Here is a 13,889-nt window from a genome sequence, read left to right on the forward strand (position 1 = left end):
TGCACGGGATCCCAGTTTCTATTGTGTCCGACAAGGACCCAAGATTCACATCGTCCTTTTGGAAGAGTTTACATGCAGCTATGGGGAAGAAGTTGTTATTCAGTACGGCATTCCACTCTCAGACAGATGGCCAGTCTGAGCGTGTGATTCAGATATTGGAAGATCTGTTGCGAGCTTGTGTGATCGATTTTCATGGGAATTGGGAATCGAAACTACCTCTAGTGAAGTTTACCTACAATAACAGTTTCCAATCATCTATAGGTATGGCTCCTTACAAAGCACTGTATGGAAGAAAGTGCAGATCGTCGATTCATTGGGATGAAATTGGTGAGAGATCAGAACTTGGCCCGGAGATTGTTCAGCAGACTGCAGACGTGGTGGTCAAGATCCAAGACAGGATGAAAATTGCCCAGAGTCGTCAAAAGAGCTATGCTTACAAGAGAAGAAGAGACCTCGACTTTGCCGTTGGAGATCACGTATTACTGAAGATAGCACCTATGAAGGGTGTTATGAGATTTGGGAAGAGAGGCAAACTGAGTCTGAGATACATTGGATCGTTCGAAATTCTTGACATAGTTGGGACACTTGCTTATCGTGTAGCTCTACCGTCGAATCTGACCGGAGTACACAATGTGTTCCACGTTTCGATGCTGAGGAAGTATATAGCAAATCTTTCGTATGTCTTAAGTTTTGAGCCGTTGCAGTTGGCTCCAGATCTCTCATATGAAGAAAGACCTGTCCAAATCCTACACAAATAGGAGCGGAGACTTTGGAACAAAGTGACCAAGTTGGTCAAAGTCTGTGGCTGAATCAATCAGTGGAGGAGGCCATTTGGGAGGCCGAAGCAGACATGAGGAATCTCTACCCGGAACTCTTTGGTAAGATTTAATTTCGAGGACAAAATTTATTCAAGTGGGGGAGGAATTGTAGAGCTCAAAATCAGTACATGTAAAACCCATGCATTTATTTAAATTGCTAAATTATGTATTTAGTTTTAAAATGATTTTTTTGTGGTGCATGATGGATTTCTTTGCATTATTTTAAATTATTACATGTTTATTTGATGCACGTTAAAATATTTTCTTGAATTTTATGTTTCAGGCAAATATTTGATGCGGGAACGGGAAAAGAGACCGGTGACGATTTATAAAAATGTGGTATTTTATTGTTCAGTCAAGAATTTAGTATCTTAAATTATTTATGAAATTTTTAGCATTTTAAAATCCTAATTTAACTAATAATTTAGTTATATAAAATATAATTTCATTTTGAAAATATTTACATTTACCATGATTTTAAGATTTTAAACCTTTCAAAATACTAAATTGACTAGTTGAAGTTTTTAAACTTTTAAAGATTTGTTTATTAGGTATTTTATTTAAATTAGGGGATTTTAGTAAAGTCAATATTGGATTAGAATTTTATTAACTTGTTAATTGGTTTAACATTTTAATTAGCATGATTAATTAATTAATTAATCAATTTTCCCTTAATTACTCACACACACGTTACATTACACAACGCACTCACTCACACGCACACACATACACGTTTCATGATTTTGAGAGAAAAGTAGGGTTCTTGAGTCTTTCAGCAGCCATCATCATTCCTTGCTTTTTCCTGGAGATTCACGATCATTTTCGAGCAAGAAATCTGCAGCAAACATCACCCGGTCATCCCCCGTGATCCACCGCGTCGGTATTCGTCATCTTCGTGTGTTTTTAATGCAATGGCATGTATATTCCTTCGTTTTGGCATCGATCTTGTCATATTATATGTTTTTAACGTTTCAACATATAAAACGTAGTACTTTTTGATACCTTCGATTTGACAGTAAATTCATAATTTTTGAACAATAAACGAGTGAGTTATGGTTTTTTTCGTGTTACTGCTAAAATTGTGTTGTTATGAAAACATGTTCTTTACGTGTTCTTGAGTATTCTTTGTTGCAGGCTTCGTTGAGAATCGTCGGGTGATCGCTGCTGTGTTTAGGTATATTGGGTATGATGTTTGGACGGTTTTTTGTGATTCGTTTTGTGTCGTTAGGCACTTGATTGCATTAGAAGTCGTAGGAAGCATTTTGATGTCAAAAATTCGTGTTTATGAGTTGTGTTGCATTGTATGTTGTGCGTCATTGTTTTGGGGCGTTTGTGTGAGTTTGAATCATTGTCATAGCACATTAAGATGGGTCTCGTTGCATCGGTTTGAGTCGATAGGGCGTAGCTTAGAGTTTGCATCAAGATTGTTCATTGGGGGTCGAGTTTGCGCAGAGTTAGTGGCGCAGTGCTCTATGGAGAGTGCCGTAGTGCTCGGCTTTCGCAAGCCTAGCGCCCGGCGCTGCCCTTGTGGCGTCGCAGCGCTAGAGCTGCGGCCCTGCTAGCGCCGCGGTGCAGCAATGTCCAACGAAATCTCCATGTGTGTCGTGCCTAGAAAAGACCGATTGCCTAGGCGCTTGTCCATGATTTTTAAACCACTATTTTAGGTCCATGTCTTCCATGTTTGGAGAAATATTCACACTTCATATAGAGATTGTTTCGGGGTTCGATGTCATGGTTTAGTACGATGATTAAACGATGTCAAGTTTCGAGTGATTTAGAACGTCATAAGTCAATTGTCTATTTCGGTGGTGAGCACGACTATTAAGTCTAAGTTATGGAAATTAAGTGCATGAAAACGTGTTAGTATACGCCGCAGTAGCCCAAGCGAGATCCAACAAATCTCTCAATGCCATGTAAGTATGTTTCACGTGCAAAAGAAAATGTTTATGTTTTTGAGGTATGCGAAATGTCTTGTGAACAAATATGAACGGGTTTGGAAGCCGGTGAAAATGGCCGGGGACTTCTCCACCCCGGTAAAGCATGACCGGGTTTAGATCAGGATTGGAAAGCTGGTAAAGCATGACCAGGGACCAATCCACCCTGGTAAAACATGTCCGAGGATCTCATGTATGTGGTAGTGGACATCCGTGCCAGCCTAGTACTGTGGTTTAGTCTGATCAGGCACATTTATATATGGGTCACTTGCTTTGAAACATATCTCTACGCAAAATGATGACGATTAAGTATGTTCACGTATGTATGATGCGAGTACATTTATGAAAATGTTTATGAAAAGTTTTACGATATGATGACACGTCTATGTTTATGTAAGTACGTTTAAGTTTAAGTATGTACGCTCTACTATAAAATTCATGTGGTTTTATTACGTATTATTTGTTATTCTCAGTTTATACATGTTGAGTCTTTAGACTCACTAGACTTAATCGATGCAGGTGAGGACGGGTTTGAGGAGGCGAGAGGTGGGGACCAGTGAGTCGGCTTGGACTGTGCGGAGGCTAAAACCGAGGACCGTCTATGTTTTCAAGAATTTTCAAGTATGTTAATTTAGTTACTCTGATTTTATGAAATTATTTCACGATTTTTAAACGAGTACCTTTTTGACAAATTTTGTTGTAATCGTTTTTATTTCGAATATTTTAGACGAGCAGTTTATTTTTATCGCAATTTGAAATATTATTATTTATTTAAGAAAATTTTTATTTTTCCGCAAATTTTAAGTAGTTCAAAATACGGTACGTTACAATGCAGATCATTCAGCCTAGATACCATCTACCCGAGCTCCAACATTCCCAAAAAGGAACACCTGCTTGGACCAGTAAATTGCTCACTCAACTCGTCCGATTTACCCGATCATCATCAATAAGTAATTGTCTTTATTAAATAGAACAAATTCGATCCAACGTTTTCTTCAAAATACATGATGTCCGAATTGGAAAAAGAAAATTACATCAAGTCGATTCAAAAATTTTAAGGTAACACTAGATATGAATCTAAAATTCCGAGATCGATTGGTTGACTGCCGTAATCACTAGCTCCTGTCAGCTACTATATTGGTTCAACGCATAACTTTTTGGTACAAACTTCTTATAATACAGAACTTTTGTTATACTTCAGAATCAGAACTCAATGCCCCAACATAAACTCAAACTCAATCTCGACAGGCACGACTGATTTTCTACAAACGTAACTGCAAAATTTTAGAATTTTAACAAAAATATCAAGTTAAAGGAGACAAAAACTGCATTTATGCAAGAAAAAATCGACTACTATCAGAATCGATAGATAGAGTGATAAAAACATCGTCATCTTCTTTGCCAAGGCGTCTAAACGAAAACGAAAATGAAATACACCGAGTCTCTCCTCTTCAACTAATTCTACACACAAACGTAAATTACATTTATTGCTACAACTTATTTGTACTACGTGTTTAGATACTCGGTCATAATGGCCACGATCCACTTTGCAGGTTCCACAAGCATGGCAGCCACCATAGATGACCCTTAAAAATTATCATCAAGCACCTTAGATAACAGTATTCCTTGAACAAACTCACATCTCTTCGTCTTCTCCTCCTTATCTTTGATCGACAATGGAGGTTCTTGGACCTTTCTGCAAACAGTAATCCAATGAATATCATCATTACTTGTACTTCCATTTTTAATCACTCTCCAAAAGTACTATATTATTATGGCATACATTCCAAAAATACTTCTGTATTCACCATCCTAAAAAAACAATAAACACTTACAATCACAGCATCACAAACGTTTCACGATGAATTTGATATTATTCATCACGCAAATAAACTTGCATGATTTGATTGCTAAGTCAGATTCCGCCTACTTAAGTAAATGAAACTACACATATACTTTATTCCTCAAAGTACTTCAAAAAAAAAACTCAGCAGAAAACAATTCCCAGAAAAATAGGAAATAATACCCAACAAACCTTAAACTACTCAGAGAAGCAGTGGCAATATCGACAATCACATTTTAACTACTTTAACCATATAAAGAGGGAAAATGAGACCACGGCGTATATTTTCATCTTCAAGGCTGCAGATTATTGCTAGAGTGCAATAAAAACATTGTCGGAAAAAGGTATACTCCAATGCACCATTTGAAGTTGCACATTATTATTCCATTGATAATTTATCTTATCCAATCTCATGTTTACTTGGTTATATTATTTATCCATCTACTAATTATTTATCTTATATCAATCCAATCATTAATTATTTATCTTACATCAATCAAATCATTGAATTTAAATTATAATTTATCCTTAATAAATAATCTTGTTGATATTTTATTAATTATTAAAATGATAATTTATCATCTTATCTCAAATTTAATCAATCAAACTAAACAAACTATTATTTATCAAGCAAACCAAATACTATATTAACTATATTTTTTATTTATTTTCTTATTATATCAGATTATTTATCTCCAAATTATTTTCTTATATTTAATTTCAAACGGTGCCCACAATCATTTCAAAGATCCTGCAAATTTTAAAGGATATACAAGCTCCATGCCTCTGAGATCTTTTGTATGGTGCCGATACCAATGATGGGTGGGCAGGTGGATCTGGTTATTATTTTGTTCCGAATTTGATAAATCAGAGTATTTACACATAATGCATTTGACTCCGTTTTCCGTCATCAGGTGTCCGATTATTAAGCTTAGCGTTAGTGAGTAGCAGAACTGACCAGTAGCCCCATTAAGGAGGACAAAAGGATTTAGCAATTTCAAATTCTTCATCCATGTTGAGTTTCATTTATATGAATAGCACATCGTTTAACTATCTAATAAAATCAGGTACTACAACAGAGATAATCATTAACTTCTGTGGTAGAGATAAGATGAGCAAACCAAATGCTTAACTTTTTGCAAAGTACTCTAGTTTAGTCATCGAGATAATGACAATCTGTATTCAAGTCTCGAGAATTGTAGGAGAACAACTATTAAATTTCTGGAGGCAGTTGCCGCAAGAATGAATATGCATCAAGAAATCAGTATCCGCACCAACCACTAATTTCAAATGCCCGTTAAATTTCACGGAGGTTACTATGAGGTGAGAACAAAATCAGGTAAATTTCAGAAACTCGATCATCAAAGTCTTACAAAAACTATTGAGTTAACATAGCCCACTTCAACGTTAAATTGAATTTTGAACCATTCTATAAAGTAAGAACTTAATCGATAAATATTAATCTCAATGGACTGGCTCTAGTCTAAACTAGTTAATAAACTTTCCAAACAAAACCAGCACTCGGAAGGAAGATGGTTGAAAACAGCCTAAAGAGCTCCGGGTAACTTAAGAATATCTTATTATGGAGCCAAATAACACCATTAGAAATCATTTATGTTGAATCACATTTCCCCAAATTAGAGGTAGAAGGAAAGACTAAAAATCGTAAAGTGGTACGGATATAAAAGTGGATCAGATCATTTCTGCAAACACAGATAACTAAATGACTGAAAGGAGATATCGAGTCCAATGCTCAACCAACGTGAAGAATATAATATTCTTAAAAGGCTATTCAAAATACTTCAGCAATTCACCATAAAGTTAATTACTAAATGCCACATAATGACACGGAGTCAGAATGAACTTAAATATTACCTTTCTGAAATGCCATCAGTTGTGCTTGTTTCAACTGATAATGACACAGTTGATGTGTTAGATGGAACACTTTCAAAATCTTGAACCATTGGCAGAATAAATGACGACAATAGTGGGTCTGGGGCTGCATTGCTAGAAGAAACTGAGGAGGCCGACCCTCCAAAAAGGGACTGCAAATTACCTTCTTTCAATTCCCTCCTCAACAAAGAAAGGGTTGAAAAGGAACCAGATTTTCTCGATTTCCTCTTGCGCTGCATGTGATCTCCCGTCAAGGAAATGAAGGTAGATGATCATGTTAACATAAAATATTCAATTCAAACGAAAATATCAGTTGATCTTGTTCTAATTGCAACACTTCCCAATATTCGAGGAGTCAACGCCACGATTTTTTTCATATAGTTTTCATGCAAAGAATAACATAAATCTGAAGTGGCAAGATGGATAATGAGCTCATGTAAATAAAATATTTGCAGAATAAAAAACAGAGAAACCGCATAGATGCAATTTGAGGGGTGGGAAAAAAACTACTTGGGAAACATGAAGATAATATAAGAAATAGCAAAGCAAAAGAAAGGATATCTTAAAGATATTTCCATGTTGCAAGGTTATATGGGCAACCATGTCAACACCAACCCTCACAGAGCAAACTGGACACACCTGCAGGAAGAATACTTCTATTAACATAACTTCACACACTAACATCCGAGTGATTATCATTTAATATTATATTTTTGGCAAACAAAAGAACTGAAATGCTTAAGAGACATTTTCTTCTCAAATAGTTCCATCTTTCGAGCAGTAGCGTGCTAAAGATAACTCAAAGAAGATAAACATAATATTGGTATGGTTCCTCAATTATGAGCACATGACATAATAATATATTCATATCATGAAACAGGTCAGATTAATTATCTTCCAAAACTTTTGTGAAAAATGCTAAAAAAAATTATCATTAAATACGAGCTAGCTAGTTGAGTATCAGGAAAGCATTGCATCTAAGTGTAGCAGGAACTTTGTACTAATGGGTATAACTTAAAATTTTTAGATTGTACTCGAAGAGTAATCAGAAAAAAATAAAAGAAAAGGTTACCCCATTGTTGGTCTCCACAGGATGCTCATCATCAATATGGCAACAGAGTCCCACAATGTCGAAATATTCTGAACAGAAAGGGCAAATGTACTCTTCCCTTGTATCATCCTCCACCTCGAGTTCCTCGAAACCCATAAGCATTTCTGCATCAAAATTATCCCACTTCAGCCCTGCCATAACATCCAAACACGTAGAAAGCCCATCAGAAATCAATGTAAATGTAAACAAAGATTCAGTAGTAAAACAATCCCATATAAGAAACTCTCTTAGGTTATAATGCAAAGCCATGAGCAGGAACAATCTTTAAAATTCAACTATCAGAGGATAACATTCAATAGAAAATGTTAACGAGCCCCGAGTAAAAGCCAGTTTCCACTTTTCAACACAAACATGTGATGCACAAAAAACCTTACTGAACACGAGGGGTTCAATTGATTTTGAATCCAGTACTCAAACAGAGAACTAACTTTTCAAAGGATAATATATTCAATCACAAACCCTAATTAAATTCATTCCATTTTATACTCCGTACACACTACCTTAGAGCCTAAATCATTACAAAAAATGCAACCTTTCACCAAAATCTACATCAAATTAATAAACTCAAAGAAACCCAGATGGAAATTAAAAGTTCCAGAAAAAAGTGAAAACAATAAAACCAAGCACTAACCAGATCGAGATTGAAGAGCTGATTTATAGCTCTTGGTGGCAGAAGACAGACGAGCAGCCCAAGAATTAGAATCCATGGCTTTCCTGTTTCAACTTAAAACACAGAGTGAAAATGGTTCTGAAAATCGGAGCTCTTTTCCTATCAAGAGCTGATTGAAAGCGATCAACAGTAGCCTGATATGCGAAACTTTTGGGCCACAAAATTCTTAATTTGGGTAATTTCTGGAGAAGGGAACGAGTTTCGATGATGGATTAGCGAACGAGTGAAACTGATGAGGGCTGGCTAGGCTTGGTGAGCAATTGATACCTTCCAGGAAGAAGAAATATAAAGCTTATTTCTACGGTACTTTTAGGACAGTGAATTGGGTTTGTTGACGCGTGAAAGGACTGCCGTTCACGAACTCACATGGTCGATTTTTTTTTTTTTTTGTCAGATTACATTTTATATTTTCATGAAAAATTAGAAGCTGAATTTTTTTAAAAAAAAACTGGAGCCTGAATTTTGAAAAGTAGAAGTTTGATCTTAAAAATATTTATGCTATTTGATAAGTTTGATGTGTTTTGGTATTATTACTTTGTAAAGTAAATCATAATACTCGTGTTATTTTGTAAAGTAAATATATTGATATGATCAGTTTTGATATCATATTGACCATCATTAAATTGACACTCATAAACTAAAAGTATATTTTTGATATATTTCATCATATTTATTAAATGAGTGTTACCTCAACGATGAACATTGAGATAGACACGGCTGACCAGCGTCATAATAAAACGGTTGATATGATTATTGAATTTGAATGCGTATCATGGTAACAAAAAGCAATTTGATGTGCTCGAGGTTAATATGGTAATAGTGTCCTGTTAAAATTGAAAATTGGATTTAATTCAACTTCAAAAGGTAACTCAATGAGAGAAAATTGTCCAAACTCATATATGTAACTCATTGAGATTTTACCTAACCGATGTGAGACAACTAACACACACTATCATGCCCTGGAATGAATATTTTGAGCGTTAAGTTTACAAGACAACAGGTGACCCAACTATGAGCAGTACAACTATAGTCTTTAAACTTCACGCTCTAGAGATTAATTCTTGGGTGTGAGAGTGTGTGTTAAATGTCTTGAAAATTGTATATACAGACTTGGAAATCTCACCCCTTTGAGCTAGTTTTTGGGCTTGATTTAGATCCAAGTCTCAATCTTAACATGTTCTTTTAACACATGTTCATTAAAATTCAAATTGATGTTACATATTTTTTTGTATATAAAAAAATATAAATGTTATATTAAAATTTAAAAAGGCTTTTAGATTTTTTAAATATTTTTCTAATTAAATAATAATTATTATTAAAATATGATAATATTCTGTCATTTTAATTAAATTATTTTTTCAATATTTTTTTACCATGAGTGAATGTCAAAAAAATAGAAAATAAATATTTTAGCAATTGCTGGATCGATTGAGTTTTGATGATTTCAAAAACTAAACCAAATTGAACTGATAATTAGCTAAGCTGAACTGAAGTGAACATGAGCTAAACTCAAAGTATTATAAGGCTAAATCCGTTCAAAGCCTAACTGATATCAAGGTCTACCGAACTGATAGCAAAGTACCAAATGAACTAAAAGATGGTTGCGTAAATAAAGAAATATTATCTGAAGAATCAGTTAGACTACTCAAAGTTACAAAGATAAATTATTTAGATGAAGTCTTCCATACCAAAAAGTCTCTGATTTGTCAGAAATCCGCGAGCGCTACCTACAGTGTACGAATTTTAAGAAAGGACAGTCACATGAAAAAAACGAGATTAACGTCTACCATATTTGGAACATATATAATATATGATTTTACTTACCGTTGAATCCAAGTCTATAAATAAAATAACTTGTAAATCAGTCAGACAATCTAGAATCATCACATAAGTTAAAGTATTCAAGCTTTCAATAGCCCATCTGCTTTCCAAATTTCTTAGCACATGCTTTTGTAATATATAAGATCAATGAGGATCAATTTGTGCTTATTATTTTCATTTTAAAATACTTGTAAACTTACAATTAGTGTAATGTTTAGTGTTGTTTAAATAAGTAACCTAAACTAGGACTTTCAGTTAGGTAGTCATAAAGCTCTACTGAATCGGGTTGTACAAAAGTTGTAATCTCCAAATATTTCTAGTGAACATCATTCCCACAAGGAAGAATGAGTGACATATGAGTTATTCAAATTTTCAAACATCCATAAACATCTTTGTGTTATTTGCGTTTCAGTCGGCTTACCCCTGATAACATAACTGTTTTTCTTACCTAGCCAATTTTTTAGTTTTCAATCTGTCATTTTATTTTCTTTTTGTATAAAACTTATCTGATTAGTCAACTGACATTGAATTGGAGATAATTACTAAATTCAGAGTTGTTAACCCAATCAAATTTTTGGACAAACTATTGTGATTGTTTATTCAACCCTCCTTATAACTAATCACCTGATTCTTACAAGTACTATCAGAGAGAAAGGTTAATTCTCGTTGCTGAACACTATCTAGATAATGGTCTCCATCAGTAAAATCTCCATGTTTTCCAAATAGGATGATTGAAAAATCAGAATATATGCTCACTTAGCCGCACAAGACGATGATATGTTGTACATCATTACTAATGGACCAACAACTATAATGAATGTTAATACAGTTGTTGCAGTTACTGATATTGCACCTCAAATGATTGAGAAGCTCAAAGTTGAATGGACGAGTGAGGATAAAAAGAAAGCAAACTTGGACAATGTGGCTAAAGACATATTGTACAAAACTTCGGACAAGAATACATTTAACAAGATCATGATATGAAAATTTGCCAAAAAAATATGGAAGAAATTGATTCAACTCTATAAAGACAATTATCAAACTAAAGAGAAGAAATTATCTTTCTCGATACAGAAGTTTGATAGTATCAAAGATAAAGCATGAAGAGTCTATGTATGACTTTGACGAAAGAGTCAATATCATTGTAATTGAACTAAGTGCTATTGAAAAAGTATAAAACAATCTTGAAGTTGTATTGAAAGTGATGAGAGGACTTCCAAAAGGATGAGATTAAAACTATGGCAATGCAAGAATCTAAATATCCAAGAAAACTGGAATTACATGATCTGTTCGCAGATCTCAACGCTTATGAGTTTGAATAATAATCAAGGGATGATGGACAGTCTACCACCCAACTAACAAAAACCTTGACTGCTACAACAATGGAACCATCAATTTTCAAAGACAAATCAGTTGAGCAGTTGAGTAATGATGTCATGTCACTATTTGTGTAAAGGTTTGGCAAATTCTTGAGGAAAAATCAAGGAACATTCAAAGTTCTTACAGAATATCACATCACAAGAGAGAATCTGCTGATGAAGACATTTCATGATTCAACAGTGGAGAGGTTGGTCATTTTATAGCTGACTGTCCAGAGCCAAGAAAGATGATAATAGACCAACTGATAAGGACAAGAGGTCATTTGACAAGAAGAAAATATCCAAAAATTACAAGAGATCATTCAAGAAGAAACATGACCAGAAAACTCATGTGGCGAAGACAGTAAGGCCAAGTGGGCATATTTTGATTCATCTGAGTCAGAGAGTTCAATCAGTGAGAATGATGAAGAAGAAGTTCGGTGCCGCATGGCTAATGTCGAGAAATAATCTACTAGTGAAGTGGTATTCGATTTTAGCTCAACTGATTTTACACGAAATGATTTAATAACAATATCATGTGATATGTTAAATGAGTACAAAAGACTTTCTTCATCATTTTAGGAAGTCAAGGCTAAGTAATCAGTTATGTCTGACAATAATACTGAGCCTAACTAGAAACAATCAGGTGAAATGTTGAGTGTTAAAGTAGAAATTGCAAAGCTAAAAACTGAGAATGAGCGAGTGCGAGTTGAGTATCAATATTTGAGTTCGGAAAATAAGAAACTAACTGAACTGGTCAAGCTCGGGAACAAGTCATCAGTCTGTCTAGAGGAATGCAAGAGTTACATAATCATCAGGAGACAAGACTGATCTCGGTGTCAATAACAATGAAAGCACTCCAGAATCAAGTACAAAATCTAAACTGAACTTGTGCAAAGAAAAATAAATTCACTTTGTTAAGTCCAGTACGGTATATGAAAATCAGGAGCCTATCCATCAAGTTGAAACACCTATTGAACAGACGAACAAAGGCAAAAAAGTTACAAACATGATAATACTAATGCCAAGCCTATCTGGCCTGATAACAAATTCAGTCCAGTAAAGATATAACTCCGTGAATGATAAGTCGTAGCGATACTATAACGGCAATCCTATTTTCATAAGAGATATGGGCTGACCAATGAAGATAAAAAAAGGCAAAAAACATATTGTATTTAATTTACGCAGAATATTGCATACACATGTTTCTGCATAACCCTTTCAAAACAAACAAAGAGGTCAGTCTGTCAAACTGAATGTGGGTTCCCAAGAGATTAATCATGTTTGGACCCAAATAAGATTGGGTACCAGTTGAATTTTTCTTGTGATTGCAGATTAAAATAGAAGAATCACTAAATGAATCACTTTTGTACTTCGACAGTGAATGTTCAATGCACATGGTTCGTAAAATCCAACTGCTAACCCAACTGATCAAATATGAAGGTATCAGAATCAGTTTTGTTGACAATGCAAAGGGTAAAATCGTTGGTAATAGTAAGATTAATCATTGAAACATTACCATTAATGATGTGTAAATTATTGCAAATTTGTGCTACAATTTAATTAATATCAATCAACTCTATGATAATGGCTACTTGGTTGAATTTCTTAAGAATATATCTCTGATTAAGGGTGCCAACAATGAAACCCTAATGTCAGGAATTAGAAATGGCAATACCTATAAGATTGACTGGATTATTAACTATCTAGCCTCACCAACATGCTTGGTGGTAATTAATGGAGGATAAGTAGAATTTATGGCATAAAAGACTGAATCATCTTATTTTTATTTATATCAACAATTTGTGTAAAATGAGTTTGGTTAATGGTTTGCCTGACTTAAAAATTTGTCATGAATCGTGTATGCTCTGCATATCATTTAGGTAAGCAGGTGATATCTAGTTTTATAAACAAAGGTAACAAAATAACAACTAGATGCCTGGAACTCTTACATTTGGATTGATTTGATCCAATTATTATAATAACATGAGGGGGAATGAAATATACTCTTGTAATTATTGAATATTTTTCTCAATTTACTTGGTTATATTTTTAAGTGGTGAAGATTACATCAGTACCCAACTGATTAGAATTTCTTACAAGCATTCAAAATGAGAAATCAAGTTCAGTGATTAAGATCAGAAGTGATCGAGGAACTGAACTCACTAAAAAAACTCTTGAGTCTTATCTATCAAAACAAAGAATTCATCATGAATACTCAGATGCCGAATCTCCTGAACAAAATATAGTAGCCAAAAGAAGGAACAAAACCTTGAAAGAAGCTTCTAGAACTATACTTGCTGATTCAGGAATTTCAGAAAGATTTTAAACAGAAGCCATCAAAACTGCATGCTACACTCAGAATAGAACAATGATCAACAAGAAATATGGTAAAACTCCATATGAGATATTAAATGAGAGTAAGCCTAACGTATTCTCAA

The 13,889-nt window shown here is 34.3% G+C and overlaps 1 protein-coding gene across 1 annotated transcript; it reads right to left on the minus strand.

The window, feature by feature from the left end:
- Positions 1–4,082: 4,082 nt before the first annotated feature.
- Positions 4,083–8,576, minus strand: LOC142526715 (protein DEHYDRATION-INDUCED 19 homolog 3-like). Its single transcript, XM_075631269.1, has 5 exons — positions 8,231–8,576; positions 7,561–7,730; positions 7,048–7,127; positions 6,471–6,725; positions 4,083–4,448 (listed from the first exon to the last, which is right to left on the minus strand). Exons 1-5 carry the CDS (start codon positions 8,304–8,306, stop codon positions 4,340–4,342), a joined length of 690 nt encoding a protein of 229 aa, XP_075487384.1. The 5' UTR covers positions 8,307–8,576; the 3' UTR covers positions 4,083–4,339.
- Between the last annotated feature and the right edge of the window lie 5,313 nt (positions 8,577–13,889).

The sequence above is a fragment of the Primulina tabacum genome, chromosome 15 (genome assembly GCF_025594145.1).
Source record: "Primulina tabacum isolate GXHZ01 chromosome 15, ASM2559414v2, whole genome shotgun sequence".
Lineage (NCBI taxonomy): Eukaryota > Viridiplantae > Streptophyta > Magnoliopsida > Lamiales > Gesneriaceae > Primulina > Primulina tabacum.